We start from the raw sequence: 18485 nt of genomic DNA on the forward strand, positions 1-18485 counted from the left end.
TCCTGTCTTAAATCTGATGGACAAAAAACGGAGAAGTCCTTGAACGGTAATCCTCAATAATGTCATTTTTGCTTTCTGTTGTAAAGCCCTGCGCGTTGGTGCTAGGAAGGCTTTGGTGTGCGTGGAATAGCCCGTGCCAATGGGGTATGGCAGCGCCGTGGAGGCTTGTTCGTTGTTTCAGAGTCACCTGCTTGGGTTTCTCCTCTTGGAAAACCGTCCCAGCTGGCTAAGGCAGCTAGCGTGTAGCAACAGCATTTCTTAAAAAAAGCCCAGCTTGCCTTAACAAATCTGTTTAAAATTAGTAACAATTCTATGGTAGCAACAATTTTGTAAATGCAACTTTCTGGATGGTTTTGGTTTTGTGTGACCCGCAGGGTTTTTGCTTTGTGATTTGTAACTGGCTCATAGGAACCCCAGACACTTTAAGATACCAATATTCCTTAAAACAAAGGGTCCTTTAATCATGGGCAAGAACCTTATTTATGGCGGCAAGTGGCATTTAAGAGCAGAGTGACAACTAAAATACTTGGCTTGGTTACAAAACCTAAACAACATTGAGGACATTAGGAGGATGTCTTCTAGACAGCAGTTCAGTTTAAAACGGAGAAAGATACTGTGATTTCTTATTTTGAAGTGCTGACATTTCCCATCTGTTCTTCAGTGAATATGAGCTTGAAATCAGCTTCACTTTGACACTGGAAGTTTGCCTAAGAAAGGTTTAGCAATATCCGTGGCGTTTTGCAGATCTTGATGAAGGACACAAAGTAAAAAAAAAAAAAAAAAAACAAAAAAACCAAAAAAACCCTCATTTCAAATGATCTGTCTTGGAGTTAATAACAGCATGTTGTGGGATAATGTCAGAGGAATGCAGGAGAAACCTGAGCCCAGATTGCGGCAGTCAAGCTAAGTGCATTGCAGAAAAGACGTAGTTGAGCTTCAGCGGTGCCAGTGCCCCAGCAGAGCCGCTGCAGGCTCCTCCAGTTAACGCCTGGCGCAGCATTGAGGTATGAAAGCCTGAAGTCTGCCTCTTGCACAAAGCCATCCTACTTGCTGCCTAAGCCTGGAAGTAGCTAAATTCCACGGGACCTTTATGTTTTAATTATAAATTTTGCAAGGCCCCTGGAAGTCTCTTTCTGTGCATGCCCACAGGGGCTCTAGGCTGAGTAACGTAACCCCAGATTCATTCCCGATGAAGATCCAGCCTGGAAGTCATCTTCTGCGTTAGCCCTGGGGGGCAGTGATCTGGTAGGTCTTTGCTGAGCACCCCCCAAACGGAGTGGGGCTTACAGCACCGGGGGGCGAGCACGGAGAGCTTCGCAGCGAGGGAGGCAGCAGCCTGTTGTACGGCAGGAGGCACGCGTTCGGCCTCCGGGTTGTTTGGGATAACCCCTCCGCGGCACCCCGGTCCCTCTGGGCCAGGAGTCTCTGGGCGGTGCGGCGCTGGCAGCCGATACCCAGACTTGCCCTTGGAGGGAGGATACGGAGGAGCCCTATCTGCCGCCCCTGCTTGGGCAGCTGCGGGGAGGCTGCAGGCAGCCTTCGGGAAACACCACGACGTTGCCCGATTTAGCTCCACGTCCTGCTTCGCTCATTTGTTGGGCTGGGAGTCCTGAGGGTGTGGAGGGAGGAACTCTCGTTGCTAAGGCTTGGCAATTAAAATAGCACCGGAATAAAAGAGGCTGCCTTTCTCCCCAGCTGAGCTAAGGGAAAATCAGTACCACTTCAGAAGTACAGAGCCTTGTTCCTCCAAAAGTTGGATACCTGATGATCACAGGCCACGCACCCTTACTGGAAGGCAGCTACTCTATGTGCAGGCTTCAGGTGGGAAGAGCTGCACTCCAGTTTCTCTTGCATGCCATTAGAGAAGTAAACCAAGTAGCTCTTGGGTTTCTCAATAAATATGCGAAGTTTTCAAACCTTGCTTTTCTTGAAAACAACAAACCCTGCGTGTTTCTTCTCCTTTCTATACAATCCTTTTAATGATTTAAAAGGATAACTGACAGAGAACTTTAGGAGAGAGAACTGCTGGTGGTTACTGGCAGCACAGAATATGGTAAACATGCTGTCTCTTATTGACAGGGTGCCGTGCTTTATAATGTTAATTTCTGCTAATAATCCTGAAATACACTTTGGCTATTACACAAAACCTTTGGAGTTACCAGCAGCCTTTTGAGATCACTTATATTAGTGGGGAATTTGTGGTCAGTGAAGAATCTCAGTGCTATGCATTTGTATTTGTGCCTCTCTTCGTCATCGATTCAAGTAATTTCAAGAGCTTATTCTAATTCAGGCATAGGGGAACGACATGAAACATGCCTGTCCAACCACACAGAGTCTCAGTGCTTCAATGTATACCACAATGTGAGATAAGGTTATTGCTGAGATAGAAAATAGTTGAAGAGTCTTCTGCAGAAATACACCCTATTAAGTCTCTTACCAAAGGATTTAAGAAGAGAAGTAAAAGCTTCCCTGTAGGTCTCTTACATGCCATGTCCTCCTCATTCTCCTCCCTGCTTATTTGGAGCAGTGTTGCCACGGAAAGATGAAAGTGGGAGAACCAAGCCCAGACTGGTCTGCTGCCAAGTGCTGGGGCCTCTGACTCAGAGCTTTGGCAGCTATAGGAATAATTAAAATTTGCCCTGTGCTCACTTATATTCGTGTAAATCTTTTTTGTGGAATCTTTAAAACAAAGTAGGATGGCTGTATGGGAAATAAATACAGTCAAGCCCTGAAAAAATACGGCTGTAGTCTTAGCTCAGCTAATCAGCTAGACTTCTGCAAGGTTTTATTTTATTTTAGTTTAGGGATAAGCCTTCTCCCACCTCTGATTATTTTAAACGTTAAGCATTGATATATATATATAACAGAAATATGTCAACATGATGGACATCTCTTTTATTTGATCCTTAAGGCAGCGTGCATTAATAGCAGCCGTACGAATGAGCCCGCGCCGTACGGAGTCTATCACGGGACACATCCTGGGTTTGCTCTGAGAGGCGAAAGCGTTCAGGCACTGGCTCTCTCCGGCCGTGCTGCCACCGCGCCCCCGCTGTGACAGCGCTCTTGACGCTGCGGGTACCCCAGAGGCATCTACTGACAAAATGCAGAGCATCCTTTATTCATGCGTTTTGCATTCCTCCCTGTCCAGTTAGAGGTGTGAATCCCCATCCTCCCCTCGAACGCTCTTTCATCCGGGGTCAGTGCGGGGTGGCTGTGGTCACACAAGTTAACTTGCCAAAACCAACGCTGCCTGGCTTGCACAGGAGCGGGTGACACTGTCAGCAGTGGGAAGGCAGGCTTTGCACCAGGCAGGCAGGGTATGCCCCCCTACCAGCACTGCCCCGGGCTCGGGATGGGGGAAGCACCAGAGCCTCGGGGAACCGGCCGGTGAGGAGGTTCGGTGTTACGGCACACAGAGTAACAACAACCATAACAGAAGAAAAGCTGGGCTAACTCCACACGGTGCCGTGTGGAGGTTCAAACTTTGATAATGGGCGCAGGTGCGAGCTCGCAGGCTGGCAAGACGAGCAGCGCTGCGTGGAGGCTGTAACTGCATCTGCCGGGGAGATGGAGAGCAGTGTAACTGCAGTGTAACTGCAGCTGCCGGGGAGATGGAGAGCAGTGTAACTGCAGTGTAGCTGCATCTGCCGGGGAGATGGAGAGCAGTGTAACTGCAGTGTAACTGCAGCTGCTGGGGAGATGGAGGGCAGTGTAACTGCAGTGTAGCTGCAGCTGCCGGGGAGATGGAGGGCAGTGTAACTGCAGTGTAACTGCATCTGCCGGGGAGATGGAGGGCAGTGTAACTGCAGTGTAGCTGCAGCTGCCGGGGAGATGGAGAGCAGTGTAACTGCAGTGTAGCTGCATCTGCCGGGGAGATGGAGGGCAGTGTAACTGCAGTGTAACTGCATCTGCCGGGGAGATGGAGGGCAGTGTAACTGCAGTGTAGCTGCAGCTGCCGGGGAGATGGAGAGCAGTGTAACTGCAGTGTAGCTGCAGCTGCCGGGGAGATGGAGGGCAGTGTAACTGCAGTGTAACTGCAGCTGCCGGGGAGATGGAGGGCTTTGCACCGCTGCCCAGGGAGCGCTCCCATGGGGGTTGTGTTCGCACAGCGGTGTTTTCCTATCTGCTGTCACAGAAGAAGGGCAGGCACCCCAAAGCACAAGTTACGTTCTGCCTCTTTCACCAGCTCACAGCTGTCCGCGCCCACTCATGCAAGATGCCGCAGAGACACTTTGTCCTTACCAAAGACACAACCCAGGGAAGCACTGTCATGCAAAACTGATCCCCAAAATCAATGAAATATGTGTATGTTCAAAGAGCCGAGGTATTTTTATGATCTTGCTGGATCAGATCAGCAGTGCAATAGCGTTTTATAGTTAGTTGCGTATAGCATACTAATTAAAGAGCGGTTTATGTGAATGTTCTGGTGATGTTGGTGACCTAAGTGGTGAGAATTGCACAGAAGTTTTGATTATTTCATAACTAGGGGGAAGATTTCTGTTCTTAAATTTCTGTTATAAAAAATACCCATAGTCAATGGAGTATATTTACATTGTACCAGAGAATTTTTGTGCTACTAGAACCAAACAAGCTGGAGTTTGATTTCGGATTGTTTTGACGTGACCGTGTACTGCAGTTCCGTGGGTCATTTCCCGCATCGAGAAAATGCAACAAACCTCTCATGGATTGAATTCTTCAGATTTCTTTTTTTTTTTTGTCCTTCCACAGATCCTTAGAATTTGCACAAGATACACACCAGAACAAGACACCATGACCTTTTCAGATGGCCTTACCCTAAACCGAACTCAGATGCACAACGCCGGATTTGGCCCACTGACTGATCTCGTGTTCACGTTTGCCAACCAGCTCCTGCCTTTGGAAATGGATGATACAGAAACAGGTCTCCTTAGTGCCATCTGCTTAATCTGTGGAGGTATCGTACAGCATGAATTCGGATGCATTTGAAAAGGACAGACATGATAAGATCTTAATTTATGTTTTACTTGTTTTGCTTTCCTGTACTAAAACATATATATAATATATATAATGTAATATTATTATGTTATATAAACCACTTAACACTAAACGCTTGTTTTCCACTGGTGATAGTTATTGGTTTTATTATTGATATGTTTTTAAATGGATTGAATCATTCTGTCGAGCAACCAATCCTATTATTTGCCTGGTAAAGGACTACAGGATATATCCTGCTGCATTTTTGTATAAGCAGTATATGGGTACTGTACGAATGACCTTTGTTAAGGCCAGATGCCCGTTACGCAGCTTTTACTCATAAATATAATTGCATGCATATGCATATAGTTACATTCACACAGAAGTAATTGGTGATAACTTTCTTTAGGAAAAAAATAGACTATACTTCAAAATTAGTGTAGTGGCACTGATGACATGATTTGAGGGGGGCTGATTACAACTTGAAAGGGACATTGTCAAGTAAAATCATGGTTTTAAAATACAAAAAGCCAAGTCTCAGATCATTTCTAAAATCTTCTGTAAATTTCCATTACGTTAACCACCTAGTCTCTCTCCTCCTTTGCGAAATCTGGACTAGCAATGGAAACACACTTTGTTTAGTTGGGCCGTTTTGTTGAAATACAAACTGGGTGCTACTAGAGAATGTTTAAAAAACAGGAGTCAGTCTTTGTTGACAATGGCCCTTTAGCACAAAATCATTCCGATTTTATGTGTCTCTAACCACAACCCATCAAAAGTATTGATGGGCTCTGAGATGTCATTAATATGTGACCGGTGCATCCTGGTTTATGGGTGACGTTGGTTGTCACTCAAGCTAGCACTGCCATCTGCTGATACCTGATGGTAACTCACTTTATTTTAGTATTGATAACGAAAAATAAATTAGCTGTAATCTCTTTGTATACCTAGGTAGCTTATCAATGACGCATACAAAATAAATTCTGAAACATTGGTTGCAGCAAGGTGTTTTCCCCTTGGAGAGGGAGGTACAAGAGCAAACTGGTAATTCTGGATCGCTCAAATGACAAACCTTTCCAGTCACCAAGGAGAAATGAATCTTAAGTTTCAGGAAGCCGTGGTTTATCCTCTTCCTATAGAATACTCACTACAGAGTGTGGGTCATAAGTGGGAAGAGGAAATTCATGGAGTTCTAATCAAGAATATGGAGAAGCTTCTGTGATTTGAAGTTTGTAAAAAAGAAAAAGAATGTATTTAAAATCATACGAGTGATACGATACTTTTCTACAGATCGCCAGGACCTTGAAGAACCGATGAAAGTGGATAAGCTTCAGGAACCGTTGCTTGAAGCACTGAAAATTTATATCCGAAAGAGACGACCCAACAAGCCTCATATGTTCCCAAAGATCTTAATGAAAATCACAGATCTCCGTAGCATCAGTGCAAAAGGTACAGTGTCTCCAATAATTCAGAAATAGCGTCAGGGTTACGTTTCAGAAGAAACTGGCCTAGAGACCTGGGTTGTTATTTTTTTAATATATCTAAGAAAGGTCCTTGTGACCTTTCTCTTCCCTTCTTCTTTATGTAACTCCTGTGTTTAAATTGGTTCTACTTTAAACATACATGGTGCTACATTCTTCTTCATGCAATTTACAGTGAAGATGACGTCTTAGGTATAAGTGGGTTAGCAAATCATTAGCATGAACTCTTTGTTAGTCATTTTAAGACAAGATAAAACCCTGAATTAAACCTTTGTTAATGTTCACAAGGGGGTGCGGGTTAACACGTACTTTGCATCACTGATGGCTTTCAAAAAATACAAAGTCTGTTTGCAGACAGCAGAAAACGCTTGTGCATCCAAAATTCCCCTAAACTGTGGTCTGATGTACTGAAGATTTAGAACTGATTTGAGCCAGGATTTTGGAGATTCAGCACCTCTAATCCAAACTAACCATGCTTACACATGGATCAGTTTTGTTTTAACATTTTGTGTAGTCTTGTATGTGATGGATAGATCATGCGAAATACACACAGTCTAAGCGCCGTCACGTAAATTCTCTAAAGCGTGGCTATAGTTGAACGCTTTCGTTTCATCAGAGGTTCACCACTGATGATTTGGCCCTCGACGTGTACGGCCTGAGAGGGGAGGCTGGGCGCCTGTTCTGAAAGTAGCAGCGGAGCATCAGCGGTGTGACGGATCGTGAGCAGCCTCGTGCACGCCCGCTCTGCCCTGTGCTCTGGCTTGGACGGTGACCGTGTTCCTCTCGCTTGTGTACCCCTGTGTCTCCCCAAGACCCAATTTCAGACGTGTCCACCTGTTTCATATATGTTCACCCCCAGACTTCTGGGGGGCTGTATCAGAGAGGTACCAGCCTGAATACGGAGAGTCTAAAGTGCTACAATTCTTATTTTTTTACAGTGGTTGATGCAGTTCCACTTTCTTACTATATTTACTCAACTACAGATGTGCTACCCCTGATAGATAAGCAAGCACATGAGCTTATATGTAGCTATAGACTGGGTTTATGCTTTTGATAAAATTACTAATTTCATTTGACATCGGTTTTGAGGAGACTTCAGGGAAAACACCCAGCAGTTAAATCACTCAAATACACTTGTTTTACATTAAAAGCTGAACTGTTATACTTTAAACAATATAAGTCTAAGTTAAAAGATTAAGCTATAGCTATGTTTATAAAAAGAAGTGAGAAATTTAATTGGATTGATTAGTACCAAAAGAATAACTTAGAAGGGAAACACCAGAGCTGGAAGCAAAAGTATCCTAAAAAGGAACCACTTAGCAGGTTAGCTAAAGCTTGCCGTTTACCCTCAAGTAAAGCAAGCTCCATCCAACCGAATCTACAAAATAAACTTACAGCAGTACTGAGCTATAAAAATATTTAGGGGAGCCCTTTCGTTCTACCACTCTTGCTTGGTGGGAAATCTATTTCCGCTTTCCTGCTTCTTTGCCAGAGCCCTCCAGCTCCTCAGGAACACGGCTCTGCCTCTTTACGTTCAACGCGCAAGAAAGGATTCTTCTTTCCATTCTGACATAAGTATTTAACTTTAGTTACATCATTAATGTTTTATAGTAAAACTAAATCATACCAAAGGACTGGTGATGTCCTGGAGGGGTGGGTGTGTCTTGAGTTTCATTTGAAAAGATGTACGTTAGGAGATAATGACTCTTGATGGTACATGATCCCTGAAAGCAATTACCAAAGTAAGCATGAGCTGAAAAGACTGAGAACGTCTCCTTACACTAGAGTTCCTTACACAGCTACTTCTGTGGCATTAGAAGTATTGTAACAAAAGCAGTAAGCATTCGTGGGACTGCAGCAGGAGACCGTCTTCTGAGTTCTCTTATCCCAGTATTAAATTGGAAGCTCGCAAGACCTGAAGAATTACTGTGGCTCTACGCTGGAATAACCACACAAACACTTGGGACTGCAGCTGACCTACTCCGTAACAGCAGAAAGCAGATATTTAACGGGGCCAAATTCAGTTCACCAACACTGCTCTGACTACAGACGTTTTCAGAGAAGCTCTCAGCACAATTCTGCATTAATTTCTTTCCAATTATAGTGCTTGCCCCTTTGTTCCTAACAGTTATTTAAGAGACTTTTTAATCAATCAGCATTCACTTGGGAAGTTGGTCATTCGCCTTTGTAGATGACTTTTGAAGCTCCTCATTACGGCATGAACATAAGCGCTCCCTTCCACTCTGGGGTTACCACTGTGACTGACAGCGTGCTCTCTCCAGCATGGGCATTGCAGCAGCACGGATAAGCAGAATGTATCCAACGGTTCTCTCCTCTGGAATGTTTCTTCAGTTATTGAAGAACTAGTCTGAATAACCAGACTATTTTCTCTTTAATTTTGTTGGCTCTTCTTGCCTGCCTTCACTTTTAAAAAGCACAGATTCCTATTCCATTAGACTCAGATTTTAAGATGATCAGGAATAGCGTGCAACATGATAGACCAGATATTTGAACTCAGAGATTTATGGCTATAAATTGTCTGATGTTGTCCTGGTAAGAAAAATCTTTTTCCCATCAGCAGCAAAATACGTAAAAGCACATTCATGCCTCAGTGTGGAACAGAATCTTTACCGTATATTCTCACTTTATTTGAGGTGTAATTCCAAAATACTCCTGTCTCTTTATGGTCCTCACCGCTCACTAGCGGAATGTTTATTGACTTACTTTCAGTGCTTCAGCGCTATCACTTGTTTACAACAGCAGGTTGTACTTACTTAAGCTGTATTAGTGTTACTGCTGACTGGTTTAGGGCTTTCAGAACATTGCTTGCCTGTCCCTGTAAGCAGCGGCAGCGCAGATCAACAGCAGCAGCTGAACCGTCCTGCTTTACAGATCAGGCTTTTCCCAGTAATAGCCTTTCTTTTCACTGAGAAGGTCTGTCCATCCACCATTTAAGGATTCCTACGTTTGTAGTAACTGATTAATCCCTAAGCAGTTCCCTCAGAGTTACCTGCCCAGGGTCAGGCAGGGTCTTGGCCATTTTTTAAATGCAGGCTTCCACTCGCGCTGTACCACTGCGTACTAGCTAAGCGCAGTGCTTCCTGGAGCACCCACCTGCTGTCGTGGGCCAGTTACGAGAGAACTGCGAGCTGTCTGCCTGTCAGACAGGCTTCCCTGTACGCCTGCCGCGTTCAGGCAGCCTTAACACATCTTAGGAGCATCAGGCACTATTGTGTGGCTTTGTAGGGTTTTTTTCTCCCCCTGAACTAGTACTGGTTGTTGGCTCACAGTCTGAGTAGTCAGGATTTATGTAGTAATTTTGTTTAATCCTGCACACACTAGCCTGCAACTGTGTATAAAAATACCCGTTGTTAGGCTTGACAAGGCGAAACACTGACAGCTTCAGTTAAGTCAGATGTGAACAGTATTAGTGTTTCTGTGTACTTTTGTGGTTAATTAGCACAAGAGAAGATAGATGCCTGAAAACTAGAGAAGGCAGCTTCACAAAAAAGTATCCATTTGACTGAATTTGCTCTTTTATAAAACAATGGTTTGTTAAATTCTGATTCTTATTTCACAGTTTCCTGTATAGGAAAGAAATGTTCTGACTTAATCGCTGCAGTTCTCCTACAGGATTTGCCAGAATTTTTGTCATTCTGTAGCCTTGCAGATCCAGTACAGATTAAAAACTAAAGTATATTCCAGTTTATAAAGACATCTACATGATCACAGTTGAATTTATTTTTTCAGTATCATTTAATGCCGTTTTGGGTCCTTCTATGAAAAGCAGCAGTTCATCCAATTTACCTGTATTGTAGTATCAGTTGCTATGTCGTAGTTTTAAATTAATTTGTTAAGGAGTACTCCTCTAACTCCTTTTTCTTGTAATGAATGAAGTAGTTCACTTACTTACATGATTTTGTATGCAAGAAGTATCAAAGGAGACAGCAAATCCATTAAAATAACGTACCCTCAAACTACCACTGATGATGCTAACAAAAAGGAAATTGTACGACTCACGCTAATGGAAGGGACTTTTTGTTTTCTTTTTAAAGGTGCAGAACGTGTCATTACATTGAAAATGGAAATTCCTGGATCCATGCCACCTCTTATTCAGGAAATGTTGGAGAACTCTGAAGGACATGAACCACTGACACCAACCTCAAATGGAAATACTGCAGAACACAGTCCTAGTATCTCACCTAGTTCAGTGGATAACAGCAGTGTCAGTCAATCCCCTATGGTGCAATAAGACATTTTCCAGCTACTTCAGACATTCCTAATACCTTATGTACAGGGATGAAAAAGCAAGAAAAACATTTTTACTGCTGCTTAGTTTCTGGACTTAATATATATCTATATATGTGTATATATATAGATAAAAACTCAACAAGGACCAAGAAATTTTCATATGTATCGATATATACTCCTTGCTGTTTAAACTCTTAAAACTAGAAAATGCAAACTTTTGAAACTCTAAATCAGCCATTTCATGCAAAAAAATAGTTAAGCTTCTGTTTTCTCCTCTGAACATTCAAGATCGCATGGTGACAAGACAGATCTCAAACTTTAAATTCTGGTTGCATTTCTGATGACTTTGTACATACAAATGTATGGCTGTACTTTCTATACTGGATGTTTGGTGCTTTCCTTTTGTCTCTCATACCTAAACTGATCAAGACACCAACCATATGAAATGGACTACTGTACACATCCAGAAAAGGAAGTTTAAAGGACCGTCTGATTTAGTTTAATATGAAAACTTGTCTTTGATGCCCTCAGTTTGCATCTCCTTCCTTGTAAAAAGTATACAAAAATTCACTGCACTAGCAGAAAAAAACATCAGCATCAGCGTTAACTGCCAGATCAGTTATTCAGATGTCATTTGTTCCACTGTTAATGTCACTTTAAAATTTAAAGAAGTGGTTTCTTACCTGGCTGGTGACCTAGCTACACAATTAACTACTACATTTCTACAGTAATGATAGCCTCCAAGGCAGAAACACTTTTCAGTGTTACCATGTTTTTGTTTACTTGTTCACAAGCCATTAGGGAAACTTCATGGGATGATAACCAGCAGACTCATTTACGGCTTTTGAATCGGTGAGTCTAGGGTATTTCCTTAAGAATCGACTGCCAGGAGTTAGCTGGGTTACCAGCTTTCCAGGTGCTAGGGAAATACAGCTAGGACTTCCAGAAACACAAGGAGAGAATCTGCCTTCTTGGCCTTGTTAAATCACCATGAAGCAGAGTGAAAACTGTGGTAGAATGGTTAACAGATTTAAAGTGTCAGTTTCTTAGGTTTCATTTAAAGCACTAGTGGATTTTTTTTTTTTTTTATATATTCTAGCAAGTCTGTGATGTACTTTCACTGGCTCTGTTTGTACATTGAGATTGTTTAACAATGCTTTCTATGTTCATATACTGTTTACCTTTTTCCATGGAGTCTCCTGGCAAAGAATAAAATATATTTATTTTAAAAAAACCAACTGTGTAGAAGTAGTCCCTCTAGTCCAAATTCTACACACACACACACCGTAGTTTTCCATTTTTTAATGTTTAAACTTCATTTCAAAAAGCAGGTTTGCTGTTTGCAACCATGACAATTAAAATGTGCTTTAGCACAGCTGTCTAGAACATCTCTACAAGCCAGTCAGACAAATACATGACATTTCAATGAGTAAAAAAGAGCATAAAACTGTAGGTGTAAGAACAAAATGTTAAAATGCCTACACACAATAATAAAAACCATCAATTACATTATCACATAAAATAAGTCAAATGTACAAAAGTTTGCGACAGAAGGGACAAAAGGACAACACAAGATATTTGTTGGAAAACATTTGTGTGCTCTTTGGGCACTTAATTAAACATATCAAAATCATCATCTTCATCAGACTCTGCAAAATATTTAACTTCTTTTCTAGCCCGGCCTGTCCGTGGCTTTGGGGCAGTTTCGGAGGCAAAGCCTGACTGAAAGATTTCCACATCAGAATCCTGGTCAAAAGCGGCCTTCTTGGATTTCTTTAGAAAAGAAAAGACAAATCAGTTGTGATGCTGTGTATGTGTTCCCTCTTAATTCAGAACTGAAGGAAACCTTCTGTAACATCTAATTTCTAAACACACCTAAACCCCCATTATCATATTAGCAACCTATAATAAGAACATGTACATTTTATGTAATAATCCATTAGGTTCTTTTTACAAGGAGAAAACTGACCTTGCTTGGTGTTGATTTAGGTGTTTTCTTCCCAGGATTGTATTCACCTTCATTTTCTGAACTGGATGCTTTCCTTTTCTTTGCCCCTCTACCTTTTCCTAGGTGAGAGAATATGATTTGATTTTGTTTTCATTTTCTTTTTGTTTTTTAATAAAACTCCAGAGTTCAGCAAACTGAAAAAAACCTATTGAAATTACTTCAACATGTAGACATACTAAAGTTCACATTTAGTTTACAACTCAAGCTTCTTCACAACAGCAGTAAAATACAATATATTTTCTTTTCTCAGTTTTAAATCTTTTATACTTCTTCCAAAGTTACCATTCACCCTAGCAATTCAAGCTGTCGGTTCAAGACAGGGACAAATTTCATTAGATCAATGACTTCTAGGCTTCTGAACTACTACAAGTCCTCAGTCACCTTCTGTACTGATTACACAGTATTAATTCACCTTTACTATTTAGTAAATTTACTGTTAACCTCAACTATCAACACTGGCACATCCTGTACAGATTCCTCTGATTACACCCCTTGGTGTGCTGTGTTGTGAGGACTCTGACAACTGAGATACCAAAGAATTGGTTTTAAAAAAAAAAAAAAAAAAAAAAACAGAAAATGCTACTTACTAGTATTACTACCAGAATTTTACTGTCTTGTAAAAAGCTGAGATCAAAGAAAATAAGCAGTGTCCAGTAGAACTGGTGAACCAAAAAGGGGAGGGTGATGGGTGGGGGTGGAGCTATTAAATACATTCCCACCCATGAAGGTCAGATAAAAAGTTCACACATTGTTTGTTAAGAAAAGTCAGTAGGCTATATTTGTCACAGAAAAGGCTTATGGCTGAGTAATCTACTAGTAATTAATTGGCTAATAAATCAGTGTGGTACTAATTTTAGAGACACTAGTTCTCTTTCCTCATAAAAATGATTGTGAACCTGTTTTACAGAGAGCACAGATATGAGTGTTGAGCAGCACAGCACCAAAACTCTTACCTTTGGGTGCTGCAGTCTTCTTTGGAATGCCGAATTCTGAATCTGAGTCAGAGTTTACTGTTTCCACCTTCTTGGCCTTGGGAGCTCTTTTAGGTTTAGGGGGCACATCTAGTTTTGCTGTTAGAAGTTAGAATACTAAATATGTTAAATTCACATATTGGTTAGAAGTATTAAATTTTATTAGATACTCCAATTACAGCGTAAATGGCAGATATTAAAACAAGATGAGAGGTTTCTGCACTTGGGGAAAACATAACTGCATGGAATAAACAGGATGTTTCCTTTGTCATACTTTGAGATGTAACAAGCATTCAGTAAGTTCCAGTGGTTTTGATTAAATACTTTTTCATCTTTTTGAGCACAAAACAGGTTACTAGTAACTAAAGCAGCAAGAGAAGTTCTCCAAGTTGGATACTTCAAACACGTTTGGATACATTGCAGTGTTTATGGCTTGCTGCTTGTGACATTTTTGCCTTCACAGTGGTACAACTGCAGGACAACCTTCCCCATGACTACTGCAGCAGTTTGAGAGACAGTGCATCTGACTCTGTGACATTGCTTTCTGTCAACCTCAGTGAAAACAAACTTCAGAACAAGCAGAAAGGACAGGAAGCGGACATATCTGTGGATTTCTTAAAAGAATTTTAATTACTGCCATGCAACTAGTCTTGCCATCTTTAAAAGACAGTCATTGGTATGTTCACAAAATGGGTGACAAGGGATAGAACCATAGAATCAGTTAGGTTGGAAAAGACCCTTAAGATCATCGGATAATGTGTTCTATATGCTTACGGAGGACTCAGTCTTTTGCAGAACCTTCAGCTACACTACTGACCTACACTCTATCAGCCACGAATACCTCAAAGATGATGAGATGCATGTAAAAACACTCCAGCTACCAGGAATGTGGACATTTGTGAGAACTCAAGCTTTCATTTATGGTATCGCTAGGGGAATGCGTTCAGACAACAAGGGAGTGTCTCCGCAAACTGTTTGGCTATGATGCCTTAAACTGCTACCCACTGGAGAGTCACAGCACAAAGACAGTTATGCCTTTCCAGCTTTTTGTGATAATACCTAGTGGGTAGTCCAAGTACTGGGTCCTGACAATACAAAACATAAAGCCTTCTTTGGCATCATGGATAGGAAAAAAAAATGGTGTTGGCAGCATTTCAGGTAAGACTTGGAGAGGGATGCAACAATGCCTAGGATGGAAGTCAGGAACCATATTTGAAAGCAACTTGAAATAGGTCTCTCTAGGTATCTCAACTGGGAGAAACCAGCTGTATTAACATAAAGTAAAACTAAGTAAGCACAAAGACCTACCAGTAAGCCTGGAAAAATTACACAGCAACTGAAAGCAGAAGGAATACTTTCTATAAGCAGCACCAAAAGTAAGTAGCTAGTTGTCAGTAAAGGAGGGGGCAGTGTTACCTGAAGGTACGTGATTTTAGGTCCCATAAGGCAACGAAGTCCTTTGTACAGGAAATAGCTTTTCCAGTGTAAGAAATGTAGACAAGGGGGCAGGGAAGGGAAAGATTCAGAAGTTTCATCAACTTGAAGATGACAAGCAGAAATTGTGACCAAGAGAATCTCAGTAGAAGGGATGCATTTTAGATCTAGGTGACATTCAACATCAGGAGCTGAGGTTTAGACGTCCTCCTACAGCACTGTGTATGTTTTGGCCAGGTGATTGTGCCTTGCACAGTTCCTCATGCTGTTAATATGAAATTTGCATACCAGACAGAAGCCAAGTATGCTCCATTCACAAGTACTACTCAGCACATATACCATGAGATGTAACTACCTTCAGCTGGCCCAGAGTCCTCGAGTTTGTTAGCTGATGTTAGAAAAGGGGCAGACTTCTCACTGACAAACAAGGATTTGGGGGGAAGGAAATAACTGGGGAATGAAAGAGAGGTATGACACACTGCCACAAACACTAGACTTGTTCTTCCCTTGAAACAGAGCCTGTCATCACTCCTCAACTCCTGTGAAGTCTGCCTGCAGAGCACCAAGTCCAAAGGACAGCAAACCTCTTAATTGTTAGCTGGTGGCTAAAGTCATAGTCTCCATGGCTTCCAGAACACACATGTCCCTCTGTACTAACTCTAGTGGGATTCTGAACTGCTACCTTAGATTATATACATAATGCCTGCACAAGTGGTAAGGATCTCTGACAGCAACTAGACCGCAATCAGCTCAGCCAGCTCTCCACTAGGTATCATGACATGAAATGGAAGTCTGCAGTGGGGTCAATGTACACAGGCTCTCAAGAAGCCCAAGTTTTTGGTAGAAAGTTCAGGAATGGTATCAGTCCTACAGCTGAATATGTCTCACTGCTAGAATCTCAACAGCTGGCTGGGCTATTCAAGGTGAGCAGCTGCTTATAATCAAAGAGTAAGACTGCTTTTCAGATTTCCCTTAGGCTTACTATAAAGCACTAGAACCACAGACCTCTCGAATAGCGCATGGAAAGCAAGCTCAGCGTCTCTTGATCCTCTGTAGTGAACACCAGAGGTCAAGAGATTTCATCTCAAATTGACTGAAGTCTGAAAAGAAGCTGAACTCATACCTATTCCTTTATTTCTTCTCATTGAGAAGGGAATGTGGCTGTACACATAGCAAGGCACAACAAATGGTTCTTCAGTTTCAGCTTTCTATCCTCACAAATCCAAGCTCTGAAGTCACAGAAAATAAAAAAACTCTGGAACAATTGTTTCAGCCACACAATAGGCATCCCCAGTGTGAGGATGAGTGGATGGAATATTACAATACCAGAAAATGGGTTTTGAAGGGGCTGCTGATACAGGGCAGAGACTACTAACAGGATACCACACGACCAATGAACTAAGCATGTTAGGTCATCACTGCACTGTCAAACTGTGATCACGAAACTGTGGTCATGTCTAATCTGGGCAAAGAAGAAGATAGGAAAACTGGTGAAAGCAACCTGTCATATTGTCATGCACTGAGAGGGAGACTGTGTCCCTAAGGCTACTCTGAAGGCAAAAATTTAACTTTTGCTTGAAAGAGAGCCTGTTTATACCTCGTTTGTGAGTACAAACGTTGATTAGAAACTCAGAAACAGATCACAGCTGTATTTTAAGGTTTCAAGTTAGGTTAATGACAACTCATCACATCCAGGCCTTCAAAAAACAGAGAGGGAGAAAGAGATTGAATGTTAAATTGCATCCATGCCTAGCTACTGCATAGACAGTTCTCTCTTGTATTTACTGAAGTACAGACGTTTAACATAAAAGACTATTCTATTAGAGATCAGCTATTTCTGTAAACAATCTTCATTTATTGTATTATAGAACTTTACTAGCTGAAAGCGTTTGAGAAGCATTCAGACATTCGCTGATTCAAACAGTTTACAAATTAGATTAGACACAATGCAGCAAGAAAGAGATTAGAAACAGGGAAGCAATGGGGGACAGGATAAAAGATGCTGCAATTCACTGGTACCTAGTATAGAATACAAGATTTTTTTTTTTTCTCATTTTTAAGAGAGTAAGTTAACTATTGTAACTGGCTGCTTTCTTGCAGATTTCCTTGAGATATCTTTTTTGGGAAAAATTAATATATTAAGTTCAGCTGCAAGTTCGTCAAAAGAAGTTTTAAAAAACAAAGGCCACAGTATCACAGGGAAAAAAATGCTTTTGGAGGACAGAAGCTGAGCAGCAAGAAAAAAGGAAATTATCTGAAAGACATACAGGAAGAAAGGCAAAGATCTGAAAGCAACAAAATCCTCAGTCTGTCATGTCCTAAGAACTGTGTTTTATAACCTATTTAAACTACTATTAGGTAAGAAAAAACATCATTTTCACCATTAATTATGGCAGGTGTCTAGCATAAGCTTTAAAACACATTTAGAAACAAGTGCAAGTCTTTCTCTTAAAAGTAGCACTAACAACCCATAAACCAATATTCCCCAAGGTAGACAGAGCAAAAAACCCTTATTCCTACAAATGCCCAAGCACTACCACAGAAACAAATCCAAATAATAAACACGCTCGTCTTGGAATTGTCCTTAATTCCATAACATAAGATCCTGCAAGATGCCAGTTCTAAAGGCCTGCCTAATAATTGAAAGAATTTATACCTCTGAAGTTTGAGGAGAGCCTTTCATCCTCCATTTCAAGAAGAAAAACAACTGTGCTGAGTGGAACTTACTGTGATAGCCTACTTAGGACATAAATATTTCTTGGCGATTACTCCTTTGCACTTGCTCTCCTTCCTTTTAAAGTAAATAAGTTAGGTCCATTATAGAAGACTACCTTCAACCCCAAGGTCATCATGTTTCACTTATTCCCTGGGGGTAAAAACCTCCCATTAGTTAAACTAATCAAAGGCTGAACACCAACTCCATATGTGGAAAGTATTAAGTTTTGACACTACAGTAGCCAGTGGAAAGAAAGAAATTAATATCATTAAGGAGCTGGAAGAAGTTCACACCCTATGCTGAATTTCACCAAGTTCACAATAAATGAATGCAGTTCCCACTTTGAAGATGTGAAGAGACAATGCAAAGGTGGAGGAGATGAGTTTTAAATAAATGGAGTGGCTTACAGGACAATCCTATACGTACCCTTTTTAGCAGCTACTGTTTTACTTGGAATTTTCTCTGTTTGTTTTGGGGCAAAAGATGGTGAGAAAACAGGAGCAGAATCCTCTTCATCACTGTCCAATTTTGTTGTATCTACAATCACAGAGTATATTTAGAATAAGATTAATTCACTGCATATTTTAAATCATCAATATTAATTACAGTCAAAATTGATCTCAAAAAAGTGCTTCTGATACTACAGCTAGGCTATGGATGTACTGTGACTT

At 41.3% G+C, this 18485-nt stretch overlaps 2 protein-coding genes across 11 annotated transcripts in view; one reads left to right on the forward strand and one right to left on the reverse strand.

Moving 5' to 3' along the window:
• The window catches only part of RARB (retinoic acid receptor beta), a 333447-nt gene extending 321539 nt beyond the window's left edge, over positions 1-11908 (forward strand). For 8 of the 10 annotated variants that reach the window (XM_075493163.1, XM_075493165.1, XM_075493164.1 and 5 more), the window contains 3 exons: positions 4729-4933; positions 6244-6402; positions 10490-11908. In XM_075493163.1, the coding sequence (XP_075349278.1) occupies positions 4729-4933; positions 6244-6402; positions 10490-10686 (561 nt within the window). In that variant the 3' untranslated portion in view covers positions 10687-11908. The remainder of the gene's footprint in view (positions 1-4728; positions 4934-6243; positions 6403-10489) is intronic. The other 2 variants (XM_075493173.1, XM_075493171.1) reach the window with 1 other exon arrangement.
• Positions 11909-11972: 64 nt separating this feature from the next.
• The window catches only part of TOP2B (DNA topoisomerase II beta), a 67026-nt gene continuing 60513 nt past the window's right edge, over positions 11973-18485 (reverse strand). Inside the window, exons 33-36 of the mRNA XM_075493174.1 lie at positions 18241-18351; positions 13647-13763; positions 12655-12752; positions 11973-12458 (exon numbers count right to left, since the gene is read on the reverse strand). Coding sequence (XP_075349289.1) covers positions 12297-12458; positions 12655-12752; positions 13647-13763; positions 18241-18351 — 488 coding nt within the window. The 3' untranslated portion in view covers positions 11973-12296. The remainder of the gene's footprint in view (positions 12459-12654; positions 12753-13646; positions 13764-18240; positions 18352-18485) is intronic.

The sequence above is a fragment of the Mycteria americana genome, chromosome 2, assembly GCF_035582795.1.
Source record: "Mycteria americana isolate JAX WOST 10 ecotype Jacksonville Zoo and Gardens chromosome 2, USCA_MyAme_1.0, whole genome shotgun sequence".
Classification (NCBI taxonomy): domain Eukaryota; kingdom Metazoa; phylum Chordata; class Aves; order Ciconiiformes; family Ciconiidae; genus Mycteria; species Mycteria americana.